The sequence below is a fragment of the Pseudopipra pipra genome, chromosome 2 (assembly GCF_036250125.1).
Source record: "Pseudopipra pipra isolate bDixPip1 chromosome 2, bDixPip1.hap1, whole genome shotgun sequence".
Classification (NCBI taxonomy): domain Eukaryota; kingdom Metazoa; phylum Chordata; class Aves; order Passeriformes; family Pipridae; genus Pseudopipra; species Pseudopipra pipra.
Genome location: NC_087550.1, coordinates 38,371,174 through 38,398,202, shown reverse-complemented (window position 1 = coordinate 38,398,202; position 27,029 = coordinate 38,371,174). Strand labels below are relative to the sequence as shown.

Sequence of the window (27,029 nt, the reverse complement as noted above, 5' to 3'; positions counted from 1 at the left end):
GAGGCTGAAGATGGACTCTTTTCCTTAAGACCTAGATTGGAATTAAGCCCAGCTTTTGAAAATGGCAAAACACAGCAGGCATAGGGCCACTAAAATGTAAGTAGAATTGAGCTAGGCAGTTCAGAAACACATCTGAAAACAGAAAGATACAGCTGAAAAGTGCAATGCTGAAACTGTGGCCAATTATTAGACAGTAACTCACACAATGGGTAGTCTATTTATCATGTGCTGACATTTTCTCAATAGTTTTTAAAGGTTAAATAGATTTTGAACCTATTCATGTTGCTCTGACAATTTTATGAGAATACAGAATTTTAACTACTGTCCAAATATTTGCTCAGGCTTTAGCATCAGATCACATGTTTTGTACTACATGTTTTCAGATGGTGACACATGACTGTTCCTGGAACCTTCAGTCACTTATGCTGCTGTAGTTCACAGAACTGATTTATTTAAATAACCAAGGAGAATTTATATGTATTTTATTGAGCACTTTAGGAGACAACAAGAGATTCACTGCAGCAAGTCATATTTTTAAATACAAAAGGGGAATTAGTAAAAAGTTAAGTACATATCCAACTTGAAACATGAACACATGGCTTTCAGGAGCTTTGAATTTTAAAGACTGAGAACTCTACTTACATCGAACAGTTCAAATACATCCACATCACAAAATCTTATTATTGCACTATAGCTCCTTGTCCAAAACACACAATGCACAACGTGCACTTGCATTGCCCATTTATGAAGGACCATCAGCAACACATCAGCACAGCCACAAAGAATCTAGAAAAGGTCAGAGGGGTTGTAGGTTTGCTGTCAGAAGTATGGCAAAAAAATTCAGCAGTTTGGACCACCACTATCCAACACAAGCCCTGTTTCTTGCTGGTAATGCAACAGACATTAGGATTGCAGCTGTGCTGCTCTCCTGTGCAGAGGTAGCATAATACTATGGCTTTAAAGATTTATTTTAAAATAAGGCTTGTCTTAGCTAAAAGTCATATAATAACTGAAAAGTTCTTGTATTGCTAGCCCAAAGTATAGTATGGCAGCACTTTTGGATCCACTTGTTCAACAACAGCTGCTGAATTCAAGTAGGTGCACTCTCTTTGAAAGAGTTTTGTGCAAAAATGGTAACACCAATCACTTCTGCTTTTCCCTCATCCACAGCCACATGCAGAATGCTAACAGACAAAATCACAACAGTGGGTGACACAGAGGAACTGGAACAGGGACATCCTATCTAGCTATAAAAGAAGTCCTACTTCTGGGCAGGTTAAAAAGACAACTTGGAAGAGGTGAAAGGCAAATAATTTCAGTTACATGGACAATACAGAAAAACAAATCAGCATATAACATTTGTGAAACATACACACTACTGCAGTGCTTCACCCCCCATCTACCTTATCTTGTATCTAAAATTTCAAGCCAAAGGTCATTTTAATACTCATTGAAGGTTGAGGTCCTGGGCCCAAGGGACAACATTAAAGCTGAATACTGCTTTCTCCAAAGAGTTCAATAACAAACCAGGAGAGTTTTCCAGTGTAAAAACACTCCCCCTTGTCTGTTCCAATCCACTTCAGCATCTTATCTTTAATACAGTCACATGGTGTGTGGGGAGAACCACCTTTCATCGTATTTACATCTACCTCACCATGGCTATCAAGTGTTTGGCTCTGCTGAGGCATTCAGGTGCTACTGTAATACAAGTAAGTCTGTCTTCTCAAGCATGGCTTGGAAAACAACAAAACTAATATTGCATTTGATACTACAAACATGTCGAAAAAGCTTCCACGCATAAAACCTCTACAAAACAACTTCAACAAAGCATTACAACAATGGAACCAACTTCACTGATCTTCGGTCCAAAACGCCAAGGCAGATTTGTTAGACACTAAGACCAAAACAACTAAGAGAGAGAAATTAAACTAATGTTTAGCTTACATATCAGTACATTTTGTAAAAAAAGGTGTTAAGACATTATTAATTTATTAACGCATGGAAAATTCAAAATCTCTAATGTTTACAGTACTCCCTTATTCTAAGCCTGTTTGTAGTTTCTTTTCCACCAGTGCCACGTACTTAATACCAGACATGAATGTTGGTATGACTAACCAAGACATCTCAGGCTGCAGAGCAACCTCTACTTTTTCCATGAAGACACAGCCAATATCAGTGGCCAGCCACCACCTGGTACAGATTAACTAGACTCACTAAAAAACCCCATCTCCCAACCCCCTTTTCCAGGGCAGAGAGCCCAAAGTTACCTTACTTAAACCCCAGAACTGAGATGGCCACTCCCAGCAGACCAACACTTCAGGATGCAACGTGGCCATCTCTTTTTGTTACATGCAGGGTTACGTTTGCCATCCCTGTACAGTGTGGTGTGAGCTTTTTCCAGCTGCCAGCTTCGACTGCATTCAATGCACGTCACTTGTCACTCAGGAGAGAAATCTTTTATTCTTATTGCTCCTTGGGTGTGGTTTGTTTAGGGTCTTTTTTAATAAACAATGAAAGTCTACAACCTGCTTTTTCAGGCATATGACTCCTGAATATATATCAAGTAGTCTGTAAACCAGTTTGGCCTCTGGGGAACTGTCAGGCGATGGAGACGGTCGCATTCAAAGAGCAGCACCTTGTGTTGAGCACAGCAGAGGCAGAGGAGGAGCCTTCCCGCAGAACAGAGCTCCTGCCTCCTGCAGCAGGGAAGCATCAGCATGAAGAATCTATAAGTCTCTGGCGAAGTCTTTTGTCTTCTCTCGGATTCACATTGCCACTTGCATTATGGTCTGTCAAAACTACAGAGAAAGTAAAACTTTAGAAGTGAATGAGCTATAAAACCACTCAAGATCTTCTTGTGTACAAAGGAACTGCCACCAAGCTCGTCCTGCACTGCTGGCTGTCCAGTGCTGCCTTCAGCTGCCCCTGGCTGTCTCGATGCGGCACCCAGCTGCAGGATGCCCTGTACATCTCTAGCCCAGAGAGTATCTACCACTCTTTTGTTAAAACTGTTTTGTTGATTACTAATTAAAACATGCTGATGCCACAGAAGAAAATCTGATGAGCCACGGGTGAAGCCTTGATGATGGGTGGTGAAGCCTGCAGCTGCCCCCAGGCAGAAGAAGGCTGCACTAGCTGGTCATGAAACAGCAGCTTCTTTCTGCAATGCATTTTAACAGAGCTACAAGCACGAGTTTGTTCTGTTCTGGACAAAAGTCTTACAAGTGTTTTTTGTGAGATGAAAATGGTCTCAAAAGTTCTGCTTTCAGCTAAAATTGAGTAGGATTTTCTATTAACTTTCTCAGTTCCTTGAGCAGAGACCTCCACCTTGGGCTCTTACATTCTCCTACCAAAACCCACCCACCTTTCATAAAGGGACACATTTACAAGAAAAACTATACACTGTCAGAATTACTCCCAACTGCTGTACTAGTGCTGGTTGCCAGAAATGCTTCTTCTGGTTCGAAAATAATTCTGCTTATATAAATTGACTTCTCCTCCAGATCTCAGCCTACCAGATCTCAGCCTACCATAACTTCTTGACCTAAGTACAGAGGAGAAGTCAGCACCTGAGTACTGCTGCTTATTTTTTATTAAGTACAGGGCAGACTTTCTCAAGAGAAAACAGATTTTTTTCCTGCCTTTGAAACAGCTCTTTAATTTGCCCCCAGCATTATGCTCACCTACTCAGGTCAGCCGCCAAACATTTAAGGCATAATCACTTCAAGGAGTGAAGGACTTTGTAAAACCTTTTGGTTTTTGCCTCTCCCTAGATATTTGGCTTCTCTAATTCTGCACTTGAGGATGGAACTGGAATCACAATTAAGATATGCCACACTTTTTAGGACAGAATCCTAGACTATATCTTATATAGGAGTGATTGCTCAGAGCCTATCGTGTCTGTGAACTGGTGGGATATTCAGAAAATCTTTGCATCAATTCAGATTGACTCTGACCATTTTGGCAAAAATCACTTTACATGCAGTATTCCTCGCTCTCTGTGTAAGACAGAACAGGAGCGTGTTCACTGGCCACAGTCCCACTTCCCTTCTTTTGTCATCTCTTCCTCTGCCAGCAGCATTTCTGAGCATCAGAATTATTTTTACATTCACCTAAGACTTCTGCCAAAGCCTGAATGAGAAGCAGAAGCAGCAGTTACTACACTTCGGAGCTAATTTCTGAAAAAAAAAAAAAAAAAAGTCCTGAAACCACCAACTTTCTTACTGGAGCTTCTTCAAGCACAACCTACTGTAGACCAATCTAGTGCTCTTCTACTGTACAGGGGGTTGTAAGAAGTTCAAGTTCAGACAGCTGAAGCCTCTTGGTGCTCGAGCAGATGTGTTAGCAAGGACCAACAACCTAACAGACACTTCAGGGTCTAGCCTGTGTCACTGACTTGCAACACCACAATCTTCTGGCACAGACATGAGGTTATAGCAGTTATACTGCAGACAATATAGCAAGGACTAGGTGGGTCCATTGTCTTACAGAATATTTTAAAATGTTTTTGGTAGGAATACATATCTAGATCAGCTTACCTTGTAGCTCTGTTGCATCTTTTTCCAGCTCTTCTGTAGTTGTTTCCTCAGGCTTCTCCAACTCAGCTGTCCCTGGCTTCCCATCTATGGTATCAGTCTTAATAGTACCAAGGTTTACCAAAAGCTGCATGATATCAAACTTCTCAGAAACTGCAATGTTCTCCAGCACTTTGAGGCATTTAAATGATTTAAGTTCACTCACATTTTCCTCAAGAAAGAGGAGGTAAAGGCTTAAGTCATCAAAACACTTTGACTTAAGTTTCAGAACATCAAAAGTTGGCAGGATTTCATACACTTTGAGAATACCTGAATTCCACCTCCATGGGACAAACATTGCATACACTACCAGTGGCATCACTAGCAGATAGACTATCAGGTTAATATAGCTGAGTACCTTGAAGACACCAACAGCAATAAGCTTGCACTGAACCACTTCTGGAACAGTTGTGTCATTCTTTAAGATCCCAGTTTTGATAGTGCAGAGAAACTCATCACTCAGAGAGGAGAGACTAATGTAGTAGCCCAGGTAGAGACATGCAATGAAAATAATTACTAGTGTGAGTAAACGGCAGGTAATATATTTAATTATTAAACATCTGGAATTCTTCTTCGTCTTCAGGTACTGCTCCACAATTGGGTATTTGAAGTAGCTTTCAGATATTTCCCACAAACTGGAAAAGAGAGAAAAAAACACCAAATCATATAGAGCAGATGCTGCAGCATTCACCTACCTCAAACATCAATAAAATCTAGTAATCTAAAATAAACACAAGATTGAAATCCCTCTTAAAATCATAGAATCACAGAATGGTTTGGGTTGGAAGAGTTCTTTAGAAATCATACACTTCCAGCCAAGCCTCACCCCCTTGCCATGGGCAGGGACACCTTCCATTACACCAGGTTGCTTGAAGCCTCATCCAACCTGGCCTTGAGCACTTCCAGAGATGGGGCATCCACAACTTCTCTGGGCAACATGTGCCAGCCTCACCACTCTCACAGGGTTTTTCACAGGTTTCTCACAGAATTTTTTCCCAATATCTAATCTAAACCTGCCTTCTTTCCTTTTAAAGACATTCTGCCTCATCTTGTCACTACATACCCTTCAAAAAACTCCCTCTCCAGCATTTTTGTAGATCCCCTCTAGGTACTGGAAGGTTGCAATGTGCTCTCTCCAGATCCTTCTTTTCTCCAGGTAGAACAACCCCAGCTTTCTCAGCTTGTCTTTATAGGAGAGGTGTTCCAGCCCTCTAATCATCTTGGTGACCCTCTCTGGACCTGCTCCAACAGGTCTGCATCCTCTTTTGGGGTAAATCAAGGGTAGTTTTATTCAAGTCAGTAGAAGACCAACAGAATAGTAAATAATTGAAGAATATTGTCACTCTAATACAGAAAAGTCACTTAAGAGTCAAAAGAGCTCAAACATTAGAAAATTGAAAAAGAGTATAGACTTCATGGCAAAAAAAAATTTTTGTTCTTTTCCAATACAAAACAAGTCTAGTAAGCAAATCAGTGAGGAAAATCAGACTTCCCAAGCACTTGTTCAATAACAGAACACTGGAAGGCTTCTCACTTGTTAAGATCTAACTCCACACTTTAAAGAATGGACCTAAGTCCCTAGTATAACCCCCATACGCAGAGAGAAACAGGTACCCTGATGTAGAAGGAAGCAGAAACTGCATCTGATCAGAACAGAGCACCAATGTGATCAGAGAGGGGAGAGGTTGCTTTTGGTATTTAGTTTTTATTGTTTTTTAATTTGATCAGAAGCTTTGCAGACCTAGATCTTAAAGGACCGGAGATGACAAGTAACTGACTCACAGTGTGCAAGAACATTAAGAACTGAGGACTGCAGCATCTCTGTTTTCTTACACTGTGGTGGGTAAAACTACTTAACACCTACTACAACTAAAGAAATCAGAACATTTCAGGTAGTTAGTAATCTGAAAAGCTCATTACATGTTTTCCTTGAAAAAAAAAAGTTATAAGCTCCAGCTCCGAGTGCCCACAGTAATCATTTCAGGTATCTTCTTTTTTTTTTAACCAAATTTAAGTATGTCAGGTCACCATTCAAACCTTTGCAATAAATTTCTAAGACAGTACAGACGTCACATCTGTTAAGAACTTGAGGAAAAGAGCAAAGAAAGCTAAGCCCCAACATCTTACCTCTGTGTCAAGTTCTCATTAACAGCTGGAACCAAGTCAGTAGGATCCCTGGGGTCTCCACTGCGAATGCTGTTAGCAGCTTTGATTGCCCTGTTATAGGCTTTGTCAAGTTCTTCCATAATAAATTTCAGGTCTGAGGAAAGGTGAGGTGCTGCAGTGAAGCGCCAGAACAAACATGGTAGATACAGCAGGATAGCAACGAGCAGCAGGATGTATGGGAAGAACTGAAGGGAGAAAAAAAATCCTCATTAAGCTTCACCTGTATACAAAATAAGTCAGCCAATCATTCCCTATAAGTATTAAGTTCCCTATAAGCCTATTAAATTCCTTACATTTTATTTAAATCCTTCTAGTAAAACCCACTTTTGCAGGTTTTGGGATATGCAGGGAAGCAAAATCTCTTTCCAGACAGCTCCAGTGACCTTGCTGCTGCTTAGAGTTCCCCCCCCACAAAAAGCAGACAAACAAAAAACCACAACAAACAAACACACAAACATATTCAGAACTGCACTACTCAAGCTGACATTGAGAAACACAGCACTAACCTGGGCAACAAGAAACAGCAAAGCAAAGCAGTTATCACAGAGGCTGACTGGAAGAAGAGGATAGTGTCACACCCCCTCCCAGACATGTCATTACTGTTCATAGCAATTAGAATGCTCCAAACACCAGCAAAATCTCTCCTGCTTTCCATTAGCTGTCAGGAGGTTAATGAATAGACCCATAATAGCTCTGCATCTGCCTGCAAACACGTCTGTTTAGAGTGCATGATGTACAATAACTGTAAAGGATGTAAGTTTGGCTGCAATATTTCAGAGTATTTCTTTTCAGGTAACTCCTAAATGGAAACCAACATACAGCACCAGAATCATCTGGTGTTAATGCAGCACTGAGAAGTCAGCCTTTACACAGTCCCCATTGCTTAGGGAAAGGGCTGAAGCAGGTATAAAATACAACAGTTTTAAGTCTTTCCATCTTCCTTCTACTCATAAGCAAGTAGGAGGTTTTTATCATGAGATTTTAACTCTAGTTCCCTCCAGATGCTGGAAAGATGGTATTTTCTATCTACTCTGACATTAAATTCAAGGTGTACAATCATACATAACATTACCCTTACAGAGACATGATGTAAGATCTGGTTAGACAAGCAGTTAGTTAATGAAATGTACTGCAAATTCGGCCAAACTCTAATTCATTACATTCAGCTTTTGATAACAAGCACACTGAACTCAAATCTAGCATGAGTTCTGAATGAATTTTAAATTAGTTCTGGTGAATAAATGTGAAACAGATGTAAGGCATCTTAAGTGTTATAGCCATGTGCACATGCACAGTCATTGAAAAAGCCAGTGGAGAATTTTAGAGGAAACTTGGACTGAAGTCATTAATCAGTGCCAGCGGAAAAGCTCCACTTACATTTGTAGGTATTTAACAAGATGAGAATCTGAACCTAATATTACTGTGTTAACTTGTATTTGCATTAATGAAGAAAGATTAAAGTTTTGCATGCACAAAATAGGTAATTTTATGTTACTGAACATTTTATTCAGGAAAGTTACTTCTAATATAATCTACCATTAAAGCTAAATCCTGTGTTATTATTGATAGTAGGAATGCATGTGATGTATTAGATCATAAATAAAAACTGACTTCTCCTAGCCCCAGCAGCCCATAAAAACTGTCCAGAGCTCTGCCCCCACTACCACCTCTCTTTCCTCTTTGCACACAGCAGATAACCTCAGATCATTTTCTTTTTTTCCAGGTCTAGCCTTTCCAATTGAGATGTAAAGCTCTGGCACGTCCAGCATGTTTTTATAAACATCTCATCAATTCAAGCCCAACAGCACAAGAATCTGCTCTCCTTATTTATCCCTGTGGACAATGCCACCAGGTCTCAGAGGTCTGAGTCCTGGATGCCTTGGCCTACCCACAGCTTTATGGTTGCATGTCCAGGCTCTGTCAGTTCTCTGAATTCTGTATTATGTAGAAATTGCTGCAAAGCCTGTTTGACTACACTTACTTCTGTGTCATACACCTCTGAGCTCCCTTCCACTGGTACCAGGTAGGGAAAGAAACAATGAAGAAACATGTGACTTGGTAAGGAGCAACCAAAGCCCCTTACATTGGTTTATACCACCTGGCTTTACTACTCACTCACTTAAAATTTTACAGGCATAGGAGATTTATGAATTTCATTTCTGATCCTCAAAAGTGGAAATGCCACTAGTGGTATCCCATTCATCCTTGAGACTTCTTTACCCCAAGTCCTACAAGACATGTGGCAAGAGGCAAGACAGTTGACACACTGAGGTCACAGCCCCAAACCTCCATTGTCCCAGTCTCCATCTCTTCCTTTATACCTTGAAAGACTGTGGGTACACTCTGCACTTGTGTAGCAAATTGGCATCAGCCCTCTTGTTCTGCCCTAGATCTCCTTCAGTCCCCCCATCTCCCCTACCTCATTGGGCTGTTGCCTTAAGAAAACCTGCCTCTGCCATCTTCTCTTGCACATCCTCCTCTCCCCAACTCCTTCACCACTGCCTCCTCACCTAGAAGCATCACACCACTGGGGCAAAGGCACATTTGCCATGCATTTGCTGGGTTTCCCGTTGCCAGGTTCTCATCACTCCCAAAGCTGTAGCTTATGGCAGCATGAGAAAACACTATGCAGCTCTGTTCTGAATGGTCTCAAAACCAGAGCAGCAGCGTGACCATTAGTCCAGCTCTTTTTGTTTGGAAACAAAAGCCTGTATTTGTCAGCCCTTCCACAGCACTTGACGCACGACTCCATCCTTCTCGGATTCTGGCTTTTTTGAAAATGAAAGATACGCTTGTTCTATTTGTTAACAGTAGGCTTAGATAACTAGCAAATTGTTTTGAATCATTAAAAACTAAGGCCTTGAACCAACAGGCAGAAGTGAAAATGCAAAGTTATCTGGCACGAGTCCTAGGTTTCAGAGCAACAGACTCAGATTATCCAGCTCGTCTGACTACATTTTACAGTCACACATAATGACTTGCCATTTTAAGAAGAGGACTCCATGGAATTCATGCACAGATGACCATATGCCACCCACTTTTCTTTTATGGTTTATAGTTTTAAGGTTTATTTGCTTCCAAGGCACCAAATACACAAGGAGAAAAAGCTACTTCAATCCTGGCTAGTTTGCAGGATTGAAGTTAAATGGGAAGTGCCACCAACCAAGTACTGTGTGGTCAAAGACATGACAAAGAAAGATACTGGCTTAGAAGTAAAACTCAGTTTTTCCTTTGCTGTGTAGTTATCAAGTTCCTTTTCAACAGAAAGTTCACAATGGTATGAGACTGCATAACTGAAGAAAGGTCCTCTGAAAGCAGATTACAACAGACACATTAGAATAGATAAAACATCAAATGCCTCAAAATGATCCTTTCTGAACTTCATTAGTGAAAGTACATTGAGGGCTACAACACATCTTCAACTTGGATGTTCAGTCTTCACTGCCACCCAGCTGCAAGGAGAAAAGGACAGGCAAGAGCCCATTGAGCTTGGTGCTCAAAAACACAGTAGCAAAGCTTCAACTAAGCTAATCTGAGATTCTGGAAGGTACCAGATACAGCTATTGTTTGATTAACATTCAGTATGAGACAGACAAAATGAGTGGCACACATACCAGGGACTTGAATGGCAGTCCCCCGTGTTTTCTGGTAAGTATTGCTGAGCTCCTGAAAGCTAAAGATGATGGAAGCAGGTTCTCCTGCCTTGCTTGACCCTTAGTCTGACAGCACACTGGGTGGGACAGCAGGTTCCCAAGGAAGCAGAACACTAGGAAGCCAAGAGGTTTGCTGCCCCTTATTCTGTACTGCTGCAGTTCATTTCACAAGCCTTTGAGCTGAGTGTACATTATAGGCAGTTTAAGTAAATTTGTTAGTAACCAGCTCACTGTTCAGCCAGAACATATGCATGGGTATAGAAGAAGTGTTCCAGTAATCTGTTTGCTTAAGCACACAAGATGTTGGAATCACAAAACTGTCTTTTAAAGATGCATTGGGCACCACACTCTCCTGAAGGTGAAAAATAAAATCAGACTAAAACACAAAACAGCCTATTACATAACATCACCAGCTTCAACTGTTCTAAAACACAGTATATATGCAGCAAATAAGTTAAAAGGGCATTTAAATAACTTCTTTGTAACTTCAAATACACTTTTATCATCCAGAAAAAATATAGCGGGTGTTGATGGACTGACATAAAAGGCATTTTCAAGGACCAAGTCTGCAGAAAGCTTGCCAAGGTCTGGATAAAGATGGCTGGCAGAAGATGAAAACCACTTTAATGGCATTTAGAAAACTACAGTTTTCTAATTTTACTGCATCTTCAGTCCTTATTTCCTCTTGGCAAACACCATACAAGCTGATTGCAAGCATTCTGACTTCTACCATATCTGACCACAGTCAAAGACTAACAATAGCACAAGTACAATAGCACAAAGCTTTAAGCTGCACAGGTCTGGATAACAGGTTTGAGAAAATTAATTTGCAGATAGTATTCAACAAAGAAGGAAGCACTGAAGTGTCTTCCCTCACCTGACATTACAATATTTCTCATTAAAATATATGAACATGGTGAAGTGTCTGCCTCCCTCTTCAGTTCCAAATTTCTGTCACTGGGAAGAGCCTAAGCAAAGGCTTCTCCAAACAGGCCAATGATGGCAATTACATGTTTCCAGAAGCAAAGGTATTAAACTCCCTCTGGATACAAACCTATTCCTGTTTGCAGCAATGGGAGACGTCTCATTGGTGTTCAGAAGAAACAGCTATAAATGACTCATCATTCTGATTGAGATCCTATCCTGTCTTCAAACCTACTAGTGAATCTCAAACCACACCATATCCCACCTGTTAAATACTTTCTGTTTTGATATAGCCGAAAAACTGTATTTCACCAGTTTCAATTAGCTCAAGCCATACTCAACAGTGTAGGCTGTGATGGCTGCATCCAGCTTATTCTGGACTTTGGTGGACAGATGGCAACTTGGTAGTCAAGGGCTGTCTGGAACGGTGACCCAGACCTCTTGCTGGTATACAGATTGACTAAAAGTCAATTATCAAACTCTATATCAGTGAGCAGCCCAGGGCCTGCTGAGCTTTCCTGAATGGCTGCAGGCTGCCTACCTTGAGTACGGATACCTCTCAAGGTTACTCCTCAAGGCTGGGAGATTCCTTGCCATAACACATTGTCAGTAAGTGACCAAAAGCATGCTAAACCTTGAAATCTTAGCTAAGTGATATAAAGGATTGACTGTGCACACACAATCCTTTAGAAATAAACTGTTGCAGAAGTCTGGGACTAAGTCTGAATCTAGCAACTAAGTCTGAACTCCCCTCTGAAGAGGAGTTTAGAACACAAGGGGGTCCTTTCTGAACCTCATGACTCAACAGGAGGATCCCCCTACAGTTCTGTCTGATTCTATCCTCCACGCACTAAATAATGAAGTGTATCTTCCCACCAAATCTTATTAAACCACTGTCTCATTTCCCATTGAACTATATTAACTCACTCTTTTACATCAACAGATTGCTGCTTCTCTCTTACGAGTAAAGTGCATGACTGCAACAGATTGAAGTAGCTCTAACACTACACTCTCAAAGAATTGTTCATAAACACATCTGCATTCAGACTTCCTTACTCTGACAGCCCTTAATCCCTCTGGGTAGGGTTTATAGGTGAAACACAAGGAGTCCTCAGTCAACTAAGAAGCTGTACAAACACTAACTAGAACAATCATGATTATAACTATACCATGAATATAATAATCTTGAGGGGTTTTTTGGTGTATTCACAGACAAGTAATTCAAAGAACAAGGTTCATTGTAAATCTTCTTTTACAAAAAGTAAGGGTTTTTGACAACTTAAGTTTCACAACAGACCCACTCTATGTATGCAATGCTTTCAGCAGGTCCCACAGCACTTGCCCTGCACTTCGAGAGAGATCTGAGCCAGATGACTGACCTCTCCTAGCTGTGCCATGTGTGAAGACCTCTTCTCTCTGTTGTCAGTCACATGAACTGTTTGCCTGCACAGTACAAATTGCTGCCTTCTGAACAACTCTCTATTCCCTTTACCTCTACTTTGCTTACCTTTATCTTCCTCTTTGTCATTAACTAATAACAGACTAGAAAATAGAGTAATTAAAAAAATCATAGAATCATAGAATCAATCAGGTTGGAAAAGACCACTAAGATCATCACATCCAAGTCTTGATCCAACACCGCCATGGTTACTAGGCCATCGCACTAAGTGCCACATACAGTCTCATCTTAAAAACCTCCAGGGATGGTGAATCCACCACTTCCCTGGGCAGCCCCTTCCAATGTCTGATTATTCTCTCTGTAAAAAATTTCTTCCTAATATCCAACCTAAACCTCCCCTGGCAGAGCTTAAGACCATGAAGATCTATCCCTAGAAGACTCTTGATCATAGGCAGCTCCACCCTAGCAATCCAGATTTCAGGGCTATAAAGAGGTCATCGCTCAGTGTTCAACTACCTCTCAACTTGCTTGGTTGCTGTCATGTCTAGCGGCTATCAAGACCCAGTAAGATGATGCTCACTGTTCTCCTGCGTGAGTTTTATAAATTTTTCTGTGCACTATGGATTAAAAAGGCTTCATAGTGCAGTCTCCTCCACCACTAGACTGCCCACACACAATGGCCAAAAGTTTGTCTATATTCCAGTTAAGGATCAAGACAAGTTTTACTAAAACAAATTGTCAAGTGCAGCACTCACCTTTGGAGACAATAAGCGAACTATCTGCACAGGAACAAACACATATCTCCTCTATCCCACCTCACCACTGTCTGTCTCTATTTACTACTCATCTTTAGAAACCAGTATGTCTGTTTTGACACTTCCGACAGACACAAGAAACATCTAAGGGAATTAAGCCTGAATGGACAATCCCAGAAGAAAACAGAGACAACAGAAGAGTGAAGCCTGATCACAGTAGGTTTCATCAATGACAAACCTGAAGAGGAGTCTTGTCAGAGGACTCAACCATATAATCATTCTGACAGCTCTTTCACTGACAAAGAGGAGGAAATCTTAGCGTTAAACCAAGAATATGGGCACAACCTACCACAGTCTCTTCTTTACATTTATCTACCTGCAGGTATTTTGTTTAATGAATTGTGCATTTGAGTACACAACTAATTTTGCTTTCTCCTCAGGGTTATCCAGTATGAAGAGTTATTCCAGGATCACTGGAAATTTCAGAACTCCTGTCCTGCATAGAGAGAGGTCCTGGGCACCCTCTAGGAGCACACGGATCTCTGGAGAGTCAAGGAACCCAGAAAGTTGCAGTGTGCTCCTCCTCTCCACTCCAAAACAAGTTTCTAAACTGATAAATTCAACCACTGGGAGAGATCTCCCAGAGCAGAAAGGACAACCAGTAAAGGTACCAAGCTTTGGGGATTGCCCAGAACTCAAACGTACATTTTACTGTTTAAGAAACCAAAAATCCCAGTGCAAACTTGTACTCTGAAATAGGAGGAAAATGGGAAGTTTTCAGCTTCTCTGTAATTTAACCTGGGTTTGAACCTTCAACCTTCCAGGCAATCAGATGCTTAAAACAGAAGCAGGGCAGGTTGTTATGATTTGGCTTCTTCACTAAAGAACTCTCTATACCACCCTGAGCACTGCCCTGACAGGCAAACCTTTGACAGCACTTCTGACAGAGCACAGAGAACACAGCATAAGAAAATCCATCCATTTTAATCAGGAATTGGCGCCTACAATCTCATTCTCCCAAAACTGCATAATGCCTCCTTAAGTACTTTTCATGGAGCTCTTCCAGCATGCCAATACAGTGAGATACTGAGTCAGAGTATTGGAAAGAACCTGAGATGCTCTGTAAATAAAAGCCCTGCTGTCCAGAAATCAGAAAGAGTTTTAAGTGTTGCCTTAAGAAGAACTGGGCCTAACGATTCCTGCTGTCCCTCTGTGTGCACCCCTGCCCTGGCACTGCAGAGTCAGGTCTCCACTGACCTGAGCATAGGAAGGCTCCCTTTTCTCATTAACATCACTGTGCTCCCCAAAAGGCTCTGCTCTGCCCATTTTTAAATTCATTATCTAGCCAAAATCTGCAGAGCAAGGAGCTTGCATGTACCTTGCAGTGCAAGATTTGGGAGACAACCCAAGCAAGCCCAGTCTTCATGCCTAAGTGATCCCATGTCATGCAGCACCTGTCAGCCTTGGATGCAAAGAACAACCAGACACCTTCAGATACCACACTGGGAACCAAAGTTCACTGTTAATAGCTGTAACCACTCCTTCCCTGTAAACTTGTAAAGCATGGAAGCTGAGGAACAACCACTAGAAGGATATTAATTAATACTGCCCTCCAAACAGCATCTGCAGCTCCCAATGCCTGAATTAGGAGGGTGGGTGGCTAATCATAGATCTAGGAGGTTAAGACAAGGTGCCCAGCCTCTGCTACAGCCTCTTACTCTGCTGTTCACACGTACTTCCTGCAGGCAGTCTGCAGGGTATTTACAAGGAAACATCACAAACCACTAAGCTGTCACTAAGGAATTGCAACAATTCCCGAGACAGTACTACTCAGCAAAATAACATGGGCTGCATCGTAACAGTATGACTGCCTAAGCTATTTGTCATGGCTGGCAAACTTGGAGCTGTCAGCAGGTGACTGTCACATAAAACTCAACATTTGCTGGGGCAAGTAATAAAAGGTCTGGGGAAGGCAGCACACAAATTTGCAGAGCCCCAGAAGCACTTCTTACTTTGGCATTGGCACTGCCCGAGCCAGCCAATGCTGCCTCTTGAGCTGAGTCAGCTCCAGGCATTGGCATGGCCCTGACTTTGTTTGTAACTCCTGCCAAAGCTCAGCTAACTGCTTTGAGCCAGCTCAGGTATCTTAGTACCCACTGCACTTTTTACCCATAAAATAAGTCTCTTTCTGTGCATTCAGTATGATGCTGATTTACCTGAAGCAGTGAAAGCCAGCTCACAGTTTGAAAGGGAACAGCCTGCAGACATGCAGAAGAGCACACTGCAGACAGGGGTTAGACTTGTTGGTACCAGTGATTAACTTTATCTCTCCCAAAATGCCTATCTGCCACAAGTCCGTCTCCATGCAAAATTGGCCAAGTGTAACACAATAAAAATATAAAATGTTTTTACTACCCTGTTCTCCTAAAATAAGCTTTTGATACTAGCATTAAGGCAGTTGTTGTGTCCTGTGTTCCAGTTTTAAAATAGTTCCTGGCTAAAGCCAGGTAAAGCATTCAGCTCCAGGCAACACAGCAACCCTAACATTACTCTTGTGTCAGATAACTGGTGACCCTTTATTTAAAAGCAGAAAATACCTTCTCCACTACTACCATCTTTGGAAGTAAGGGGAAAAAAAAGTTCTAAAAATAGAGTCAAGTCAAAGCCAAGGACTACAGCAGAGCAGAGAAGTAAGAAAAGTGAGGCAAAGGTAGATTTCTATGTTGGAATAACTTTTCTAGGAGATGGAGATCTATACATACTTTATGCAGCCACAGGGGTATGTTTTCTAAGTTGTTCTGGGATGGTTGCTTCTGCTGCACAGCTGCCCAGCAGTAGGAGTCCACATAAGCAGCTTGTCGCCAGGAGAAAGAGCTGGGTGCAAAACAGCTTATCTGAGCACCTGGTAAAACAAAGCAAAGGTTATCACATCCTCAAAAGATTATAAAAAAAGAAGAAAAGTTTAGGAAGAAAAGCATACACTCCAGATTTTATGGTATCCTAAGTTATTAGGTTAAGCAACTGGACATAACACAGCAGCTCTGAGGGAGGAGGGTCACTAAGTTCCCACTGCATCCAAAGGGTATAACTCCCACAGGGACTCTCTGATGTCTCCTAAGGGTTGAGATAGAACATTAGAAGCACCTATCTTTCAGGCCTATTTCCATAAGTTTTGCGAGCAATGTGGTCTCGAAGACCTGTCTCACTTGCACTTAACTGAGGCTGGCCAAAGGGGAACGAGCAGATACAAAGTGTGACCAGATGAGGCTGGTTTCCTGAGGCAACAGCTGCCATCACATACCATCGTGCCCAAAAGCACAACCTACAGGTCACACATCTACTGAAACAAGACCTCAAACACCTTTCTTGCAACCTGGCAGTCCTTGCAGTGATGGAAGGGCAAGTTTGGCCGAGGGTGCTGCCACTTCTCCTGCCTCTGAGGCTGTGAATTATTTTGAGGGGTTCAAGTTATATCTGTGAAAACAAGGATTTCCTCCTGTAACTTCTGGCAGAGAAACTGTAGCCTCAGATATCTCCAAAGGATGCCAGACCCCTCCTCACCAGTGCAGTGATGTGCTGTGCCCAAGGTCACACATAACACTGTCATCCCCATTCATTTCCAGGACCTCTCCAGCTGCTCAGAACTTCAAATTAAGATCAGAGGATTAATTGACAGCAAGAGCAGCTATTTAGCCAGCATCAGCCTTAGGGTCAAATTCTGCTCTGATCAGGTCCAGGCACCAGGTGACACTTCCTGCAGCATATCTCAACAAGGAAGAGTGGTTACTGAACATGAAGTATCAGTGGCTCCTCAGATTAAGCCAGCAAAACAGAATGAGGGGATTCAATTTTCCTTCTGAAGCTCTGATAGTGAAAGCAAATGCCCCCACACACATTTCCAGTAGACTTTCATAAATGTTCAAATAAGAAATCATTTCATCAAATGATTACACAAAGTGGAGATGGCTCTTTCATGAGTAACTCTTCAAAGAGTTCAACTTCCAATATTTTCACAAATATTGAAAGACTAACAGGGGGAAAAGATTGCTACCTTTTTTTCCCCTCAATATATCCATCAAAATTTGCACTAATGGCATTGCTGTGTGCTTTATGGGAATTGATATTATACAAGATTGTATCATTTGCCATGTCTTTTCACTAGTTCAGAGAATAAGAACTTCTTTTGGAAAAGGAGCCAACCACACTCACTTGTAACTTGTACAGCCTCTTTACAGTGTAGTGTAGTCAAGGAGCTCTATGAATAAAAGCCTTTCCATATGAGTCACTATTATAATTCTTTCTTAAGCTGTAGTATCATAAGGGCATGGTTTGATCATCATGATTTGACCTGTCACAAGCCTCCTTTATGGAAAACAAGTTACTGTTTATGAGAGCAGAGTTCATGTGACTTAGCAGAGTTGGCACCAAACAAACACTTGCTCTCTCCCAAAGCTTTGGGATTTCCATTAGTTGTGGAAGCTCAAGAAATAATACACTCCAGAATAAAAACAAAAAAAAAAAAAAAGGAGGGAGAAAAAGAAAATAAAAAAGCAGGCAATTAGAGTGTCTCCTCTCGACTGCATAGGGACCGTTTATGCCCTGCTCTCGTCATTTAACCAACCTCCAGCTGCTGGCTGTGCCCAGTGCAAAGCAGCAAACAAGTGACCCTTTCAAAGGGAGAGCAATGGAGTGTTGCTTTGTCTTATTCATGTCTGTGTATCTACAACAAGAAACACATTCCATGTGTTCATTCTCCTTAACGGGTGAGACACCACTGAAAGTGATGGAGTGTTTAAAAGGCAGGACTGAGGAAAATGGCAAACAGCACCTTTCTCCAAAATTAGTGATGAAAAAGGCAGCCAGCTTTCTTCTCCATAACGTCATGTGCACAACTTCATACCACAATAGCTCCAGCGATGCCAGTGCTGCAGCAGAGCAGTTAACATCACTCTCCTAAACTCTGGTGTTTCAGCATGGAGGTTGGAAACCTTTGGCAACTTGACCCGGGAGCCAAGCAGATAGAGCTCCACATCAAGCAGAAGCTGGGGACACTCCAGCTGTTGTACTGGTTTTTAATTAACTAGATGCAGTCTTGTTTGTAAACACTTGTTAATGTAAATTACAACTTTGCAGTAATAGTGGTAATGGTTAAGACTTTAAAACAGAGAATACGTTTTTGTGCATAATACACAGAACACAGTTCATTAAATGTCTCTGAACATGGTCAAAATTTTCCATCTTTTTTTCCTTCCTTCTCCCCTCCAAAGGAATAATAGCAATAGATCTATACTGATAATTAACTTAATGTTGGGCTATTCTAGAGGAAGTTAAAAAGAAAATCTGTAGTTTTCATTAGAGAAGAAATTAGGCAAAGGGCCAAATGCCTTCCACAGACACACTGTGCACAGTCATGCACACAGCTAGTTTATGAAAGGCTATTAGTCCTCTACTATCAAAGGAAAAATGTCCTAGCTTGGTGACATGAAGCCATTCCCATTTTTGCTCCCACATGTAATAGATGGGGAAAGAGAAAAGCAGCAGACAAGTTCATAATAACAACAGAGATATAAAATACACAGCAAGAAGGATGAGGAATAACAAATGACTGCATTGTTTAAGCAGTTGTCAAAGCAGTCTTTGGCCAATTTATCATTATACTTGGCAATCCCTGGTCCTAAATCAGCTTTGGAGGGGGAGCAACTGATTTATACTTTTGCAAACAAATGAGGATTAAAAAAATGCCACTTACTATGGTATCCTAAAGAGACACCACCCAAAAGAGCTGCAGAAACCTAAGACAGCAACAGGTGTGCAGCCACATGTAATAAAATGTCACTTTTATAAGTGTGATAAGATTGCCACATGGAGCTGCTTGCTGGCAGCAAGGATTACTTGCAGGCATGCAACCAAGTGCAGAGTACAAGTCTGAGTCACTGCAGCCAGCGCGCACTGAGGACGAGCTGTCGCCCCACCCAGCTGTGGCACGTCTTCGTGGGTGCTCTGCCAACAAACCTCCAGCTATTTCCTCCATATCTGTACCAGGACAACCCTCTTCTTCTGCAGCTGGCTCCTCTGCAGCTCCTATACAGCACTGTAAAAGCCAGCATGACTACAGGTGGAGATCCTTTGCCCTGGGATAACACCTTTGCATCCACTTTGCCTAACTTTTGCAAGTTCATTTGGAAAGGATCCTCCATCAGGTGCCTAAAAGAAAATGTCGCAGCCCCAGCTAGGACTTCTCAGAATTGATATGCAAGCAGTGGACCTACTCTGGCTCCTTTTGCCCAGTGGAGGTGGAAATTTTGCTATCAATGCTAAATGAGCAGGATACAAGACACATCTGTGATTCCCACCCTACTGCCCCGTAGGTGTTTTCTGAAAAAAGGAAAACTACCTACAAAAATAAACTCTTAGAATCCCAAGGAAAAATCTCAAATCTGAAGGACAGTACCTGTTCAATATTTGACTGCTTTGCTGAGGTGCAAGGCAGGATGAGCCAAGGGCTCAGCATTCTCTGGCTGCATCCTTCACCAAAGAGAGCGCAAAATCAGCAAGCCAGACTGGTTTCCTCTCCAGTGGCTCATCATCTCTCTGCTGACTTGCCCATCTAATTAACAAAGTTAACTCTCTGCAATAGAGTACTTCCAAGAATCCATGTTAATCAGATGCTGAATTATTTTTCCTGAACCAGGATCAGATGGTTGTAGTTGACAGGACTAAGCCTTCAGTAATTATTTGTTTCCTAATACACTGTAAAAAAGATTTGCATAAGCTTGGAGGAAAACCTAGCCATTAATTATTGCTGTAATTTTCCAAAAGGCAAAATGAACTAGCCATGATACCCAAACATCTGATTTTATCTAGCAAGAATTATGCACTTGAGTAGCCACTAAAGAAAAACCCAAACAAGAAAAACAAGGCACACATAGACAATGTACAGACTGCCAGGCACCATCCAAAGTTACATCCTCCACAACAATATTAAAAAATATTTTAAAATTTGACAAAAGATATCTCAATGCATGCCAAAGAAGAATGAAATTTATGTGTGGGAGTACACACACACATTAAGAGCAAACCAGTAGGAATGATTCTATTAGATTATAGATGCTTCTCATAGACCAAAAGTGGCAGGTTGGGTGAAACAGAATAGACACCACGTTGAAGAAGGAAGTATGGAGAGACACAAATGGGTGCACTGGAGAAAAGAACTTGTTCCCTAAGGTTTACTTTGGCAATGGAGTAGTAGCAGAATGTAACACTCATGTGATGCAATGCGTAAGCGGAGTGGGTTGGAGAAGCCAGCAAGTATCTTTCCCTCTCCATGAGGCTGCCAGTTTTCTCTCAAAGGAGTCTCAAAACCATGCAGTGATAAAAGATCTGGGTGTTTATCAAGGATTGCCTTCAGAGTGATAGGTTTTTTGATTTGTGGGGAAAAAAACCTTGTGAATTAAATTCACTCCAGTGAGACTTAAGGAAAAAGAAAAAACTTTCCCTTCATCTGCAGGAGAAACCTCTCAAGATGGTGGCGATGACCATCTAGCTTCACTGCCAACACTGGTGATACCCCAAATCTCAAGCAACATCAGAGGCCCATGATGCTTTTTTAATTTACTCTGGCACCAAAAGCAGCTTACCATCATTCCCATAGGAAACGTAAAGCTGGCTCTGCAGGAGCTAAACAGAAAAAAATTTTACCAACAGTTGAAGATGTTCACCCAATGACAATTTAAATTTGATTAAAGTAAATGCTTTTACAAGTTTGTCCTGGCTCCCCAGGCAGACCTGTGCCTGATGCTGGAACTTCTAGTCTGTCCTGAGCACTCCTTATATGCCAAAGAGCAGCACATGCTTCTGGGGTCTGCATATCTGATGACAGAAGTTCACAGCCTTTCTGGTTGCTCCAGACTGAGGCTACTCACACACTTGTTGACTCAGTTCTGTCATTAAGGCCCTGGGTTTCAGAGCATCCTGCTGAATTAAATGCAAGGTGTGCAAACATCAACTATTAGCATAGAGCCTGCTTCAGCAGCACTGGGAGGTGTTTTTCAAGCTCTCAGCCAGCAGCTGCCATAGTAATAGTCTTTTGCCTAATTAAAACTGAACCCAGCCTTAACCCCCGGCTCTTACAGAAGTCACAAGATAGGATTATTTCCCAAAAGCCTCCCCAACTTGTGAACGTGAAGGGGAAGGGACATAGCAGAGAGGGCCAGTGAGGGGGTAGCAGGAGAGAAAAGGAGCCTAATTCAAGAGTTAAGACTGTTTTTTCTTGTGTATTAGTTGTGATTTAGTGTCTCAATTTTCTTCTTTTATACATTTTATTCTTATGACTGTTTGAGAAATATGACTAACCTGTGTCGAGAGACAGCTGGACACGCAATAGGGGTTATTGCAGATGGGCACTGCTGCCATCGTAGCACCCACAGAAGCTGTTGGGATGCAGCACCCAGAGTTCCCCACTGACACCCTCCATTTCCTGCTGGCCAAAGCACCTCAAATCCCACAGGCAGCCAACCACAGGGATGTGAACTAAAAAAAACAAAGTGTGGGAAAAAATGCCCAGAAATTAGGTGGAAATTGAGCAGGGTAAGCAAGGATTGTCACCACTGGGAAAGCCCAAAGTGGTCAATGGGGACATTAACCCTGTGGTGTGTAGAGGGTAGGGCAAGGCTACACATTCCCACCTTTGAGCACCCTCCAGCAGGATAGGATGCACCAGAGACCATCAGTGGGATATGAGATGCTTTTAGTGCAGCAAATCTTCATTTTGACATTTTGACAGATTCATGCAGATGCTGTGGGTTGGTCCATGGCCAGGCACTTCCTAACCCAACATTCTGCCACAACTGATAAGCCAGTAGCACTACCCAAGCCTTCATGATGACTATAACCAAGTTTCTTAGATGTCTTCACTCAACATGTGATGGTTTATGTGTCCTGGAAAAGGTTTCCAAGGTGTTTTCTTATATGATAAAACAAACAGAGATGCTAAAACACAAGGATTACTTCATCCCAGCTATGTATGAGCCATGCACAACCAACACCCAAATCAAACATAGTAAAGGCTGCTTTTTGTGTCCACCACAAAATTCCCTTCCTCTCCCCTCTCCAGTTGTCTCCCTCCCTCCTCTTATCCCTTCCCAGCTATCACCTCCCATGCAAAGCTGCAGTGAAAGCAGCCAGCACACACTGCCCACTGCACAGCAGTGCCTGAAAGCTGTTGAATACAAAAGGTCAAACAACATCATTTGGTGATAAGCACAGATGAGCAATTCCCAATTGCCTTCCTATGGGAAAAGATGCAAATGTTGAGTGGACAGCTCTCACATCTGCTTTTCTTTCAGCTTCAACCCAAGACAGCCAGATACTTTTCCCAAAACTAACTTAGAAACAGCTGCCAAAATTAAGCAGCTTGTTTCCATTTCTTGTCTGCTCGTCTGACTACCTGCTTAGGGCTGTGGTATCCTGCTCCAAACAGTGCCTTGGGAATAAATATCTATGTTTTCAACCAAGCTGTTTACAGTAAGAAAGCACATCTCACAATATACACAGAGTTCAAAAACTGGAATCTCAATCCTGACTCAGACCTATTCTTATTAAAAACATGATTTAGCTTCATTTAGATGGTTTCTGTTACAATAATACCAGCTCATCTGTAGTATGTTTACCCAAGAACTGCCAAATAATATAAGGAAATAATATCAAGCCATAACTTAAGGAATATAAGCATGTACAACACAATACTCACAATTCTATTGTTATTTCCATTTTCACATTTCCAGTATATATAAAATTACAAAAATTGTATAAAACAAGGCCTAGCTGCAAAGAGATAGCAGGTAAAGGATTTCAAGCAGCAAAGATTCCCACGGCAAGCAGAGAATGGCTCAATCACAGCTAAGCACTACCAGAACCAGCTTACAATGCTCACAAATCTGGGTTTCTAAAATATAGCCAAAAGTAAACTCAGGTTAGATCTCTTCCTGCCCCTGAAGGGTGCTGAAGCGGGGTATGGGCACTAACCTCGGAAGTTTCCTCAGTGCTCCCTGGCTGGGCGTAGCAGCTGGGTTTTCCATGCCCCTGGCAGAGAAATCCTCTGCAATTCAGCTGGAATCTCATTTATTTCCTGAAACTTCTATCAAAACTAAAAGTTACTTCATGGCTTCAGAAAACCTCCATGGCCTTTGTAAACATTTTAATCACTTTTCACAATTAAGAGCAACTGGGTGGGGGAGGAAAATTACTGGTAGCTAATACCACACTGCAATGGAAAGGAAAGCAGAGAGGGAAGGAAAGGTGACAGGATGAGATGCCAAGAGAATCTGAGGTGGGAAGAATACAATTATCCCAACAGAAATAGGAGCTGAGCATTCATTTTTGGAAAGGGTATTCAGTTTTTGTACCCGGAGGCAGGTGTTTCCACCAAACACTTTCATATCCACCTCTGAGTTGCTCTTTTTCAGACCTAAAAATGGACCCTGACATTTTCTCTCAGTTTAGCACTCCTGAGCTTTTTCAAAGCATGATTACATCAGGAAGTGTTTGAAACCAATTGTTGCTCTCTTATTTTATCCTTGGCTGAACACCAGAACTCACAGAACTGGGCATATCCAGACCCCAAGACCCTCTCTGTTTCCCCAAAAGCCTTAATGGAAACAGCTTTGGGATGTCTCATAAGCAGCCAGCCTGCTAAGCTGTGAGGACTGTGTGGGAAATAGGCAACAGCCATAACAGCAGCATGGCCGATATACTATCACTTTCTGTATGGAAACCACGTGGTGCAGTTTCACCCACTCCAGGGGCTGGATGTATTTCTCATACTTTCATATTTATTTTTCAACTAAAAGAGCTCAGTTTTTAACCCCATGTTTTCTTCTAACAGGTTCTCAGCATTATAAGCAAAATAAAGCACAAGCAAGATGTAGCACACATTTTAATTCTTGTTTTATGAATCTACTGCAGTCACAGATTCAATTTGAAGTAGTTGAATATTGAAATAATTGAAAGATGAGAACTTAATTCATCTGAAAGAAAGGCACATTTTACTGAGCTATGCAGTTCAACTGTGTGTTCACTCCTTATGTAAGGAAAGAAAATGAAAGAAATAAAAGAAACTCTGACATACAGGCATTATTTCAAACTGGATCTAGCACTTTTAGAGTAGAAGCAGAAAGAAGAACTAAAGGGCCCATATACAAGCTAGTATATGGAAGTGCAAACCTTCTTTTTCATTGCTTTAAGAGGAAGAAATGTGCAGAGGAGGAAATCAGTAGCAGATTTAAAACTAAAAGCAGCCAGTTAGAGTACAGAATACGGCTGTATACATCCAGTTTCTGAACGACCAAAGGAGCCGGGGGGCTCAGATCTGGTCTTAGTATTCCCAGCCTGGTTGTCCTTTATTCTCTTGTGCAGATATTGTAGGCCACAGTGCTCTGGGTCAAACCCACATCTACTGCAACACATGTGTAGCTAAATGTGAATACAGCAGTCTGAGGCATCTTATCTCTTTAGCAGTCTGGTATCTGATTAATGCTATGCACAGATTCATCACTAATTTGCAGCCCTATTCCAGTTTCCATTCTTCTGATATTCACTTGACTCAATCCTAGAGACGGTGTAGATCAGCTATACAACACTGAATGCCAATCAACAGGTACATGCAGCAAATCAAACTATTTCTGAAAGGGTGGAAGTCCTGTGATTCACACCTGTATCAAAATGGACAGTAATGCTTATTCACTTTTGAAATTTTCATTCATATAGTGCTATTTAAATGCAGAGTAATTCTTATAGAATCACAGAAAGGCTTGGGTTGGAAAGGACCTTAAAGATCATCTAGTTCCACTCCCCACACCAAGGGCTGCTGCACAAGTACTTCTGTAACTTGGGAATAGGGGTAAAAAAAAGAAAGATAGCAAAATAATTAGGAATTTGGCCCTTTTCCTGTAAAGCACAGCTTCATTTACCGAGTCCCACAAGAAGTTGAATTGGAACAGTTGCAGAAGGGCAGCAGAGCAAGGGAAAGCTTTGGAGAGCTCTCCCAGTGCCCGTCCTGCCGGTGACCAGCCTCACGGTACCGCTGTGCCCCCGCAGTGCAAATGCAGAGGTCCGACAGCCCTTCTCCGTGCCACCTGTCCCTGACAGCTGCTGAACGACCTCGAGATCTGACTGCAAAATACCCCGAGGGCCGGGACGGCAGTAGACGGGGCACATCCCGGCTCGCCGCTCCCGCTCCAGGCTGAACTGCGCTCGGAAACAAAGGGCAGCGCGGCTCCACCGCTCCCCAATGCTCCCACGGGCGAAGATGCGGTGGCTGGGCTGATAGGGCTCCTGCTCGGGAGATGCTGGAGCACGGCAGCGGCCAGGGAATGCCCCAGGGAGGAGGAGGGCACCAGGAAGCGCGGGGAGGGCTGGCTGGGAAGCCCAGCACACCTGGGTGAGCCGCACGGAGGCACCGCCTGCTGCCACGGATGCTCCCCGGGAAGGCAGCTCTCCTCCCCGCGGCTCAAAGGCGCCCTTCGCCCTGCCCCGAGCGGGAACCCCTGGAGCGCTGTCCCCCCGCCCCGAGCTCCGCTCCGCCGCCCCCCGCCCGCCGAGCCCTTTGTCTGCCGCGGGCCGGGAGAGGGGCTGCCGGGGTTACCGATGGAGACCTCCTGAGCGAAGGCAAGGGAGATGAGGAGCAGCGGCAGCCCCACGGCGATGCAGGTGACGATCTTGTCCAGCGCCAGCTCCAGCCGCAGCCCCTTGAAGCGCGTCTCCGGCGGCTCCTTCAGCAGGAAGTCAGAGAAGACGTACTCGGTGGCGATGTGCGCGATGGCCATGGCGGCCACGGCGTGGCCAGGCTCAGCTCAGCACGGCCCTGCCTGGCCCGGCACGCCGCGGCTGTGCTGCGCTGGGCAGTGCTAGGCTAGGCTAGGCTAGGCTAGGCTGGGCTGGGCTGGGCTGGGCTGGGCTGGGCTCCGCCCGGAGCGGCTCCGCAGCGCCCCCGCAGCCTGGACCGGTCCCGCCCGGGCATGGCGAGGCTGGGGATGCTGTGCCCGGGCTGGGCCGCGCCTCTTGGCGGGAACTGGGATCGTGCGGCCCTCCCAACTCGGAGCAGGGGATCTGGGCCATGCCGGGCGCCGTGGGGTGTCCCCAGGGGTCACAGAATAACAGAATAGTTTGGGTTGGAAGGGACCTTAAAGATCATCTAGTTCCAATCCCCTGCCGTGAGCGGGGACACCTCCCACTAGACCAAGTTGCCCAGAGCTCGGTCCAGCCTGGCCTTGAACACTTCCAGGGATGGGACATCCACAGCTTCTCTGGGGAACCTGTGCTAGTGCCTCACCACCCTCATAGTAAAGAATTTCTTCCTAATAGCTAATCTAAACCTGTCCTTGTTCAGTTTAAAGCCATTCCCCAAGTCCTACCACTGCATATCCTTGTAAAACATTGCTGTCCCTCTCTTTTTTAAGCCCCATTTAAGTACTAGAAGGCCATAGTGAGGTCTCTGTGGAGTCTTCTCTACTCTGGGCTGAACAATTCCAAATCTCTCAGTCTGTATTCTAGCAGAGGTGCT

General features: G+C 43.0%; 1 protein-coding gene across 1 annotated transcript; it reads right to left on the bottom strand.

Moving 5' to 3' along the window:
• Window positions 1–465: 465 nt before the first annotated feature.
• PANX1 (pannexin 1) lies at window positions 466–26,413 on the bottom strand. Its single transcript, XM_064645085.1, has 5 exons — window positions 26,112–26,413; window positions 16,234–16,373; window positions 6,702–6,925; window positions 4,539–5,209; window positions 466–2,798 (listed from the first exon to the last, which is right to left on the bottom strand). The coding sequence occupies exons 1-5, from the start codon at window positions 26,290–26,292 to the stop codon at window positions 2,713–2,715; spliced, it is 1,302 nt and encodes a 433-aa protein (XP_064501155.1). The 5' UTR covers window positions 26,293–26,413; the 3' UTR covers window positions 466–2,712.
• Window positions 26,414–27,029: the final 616 nt, after the last annotated feature.

What these genes read in the sequence shown, in the direction of transcription:
- PANX1 (XM_064645085.1), bottom strand. Translation starts at nt 26,292, where the DNA reads ATGGCCATCGCGCACATCGCCACCGAGTACGTCTTCTCTGACTTCCTG. An exon ending in AATGAGAACTTGACACAGAG is followed by an intron (nt 5,210 to 6,701) that starts GTAAGATGTTGG and finishes TCTCTTTTCCAG; the next exon opens with TTTGTGGGAAATATCTGAAA. An exon ending in AGATGCAACAGAGCTACAAG is followed by an intron (nt 2,799 to 4,538) that starts GTAAGCTGATCT and finishes CTTTCTCTGTAG; the next exon opens with TTTTGACAGACCATAATGCA.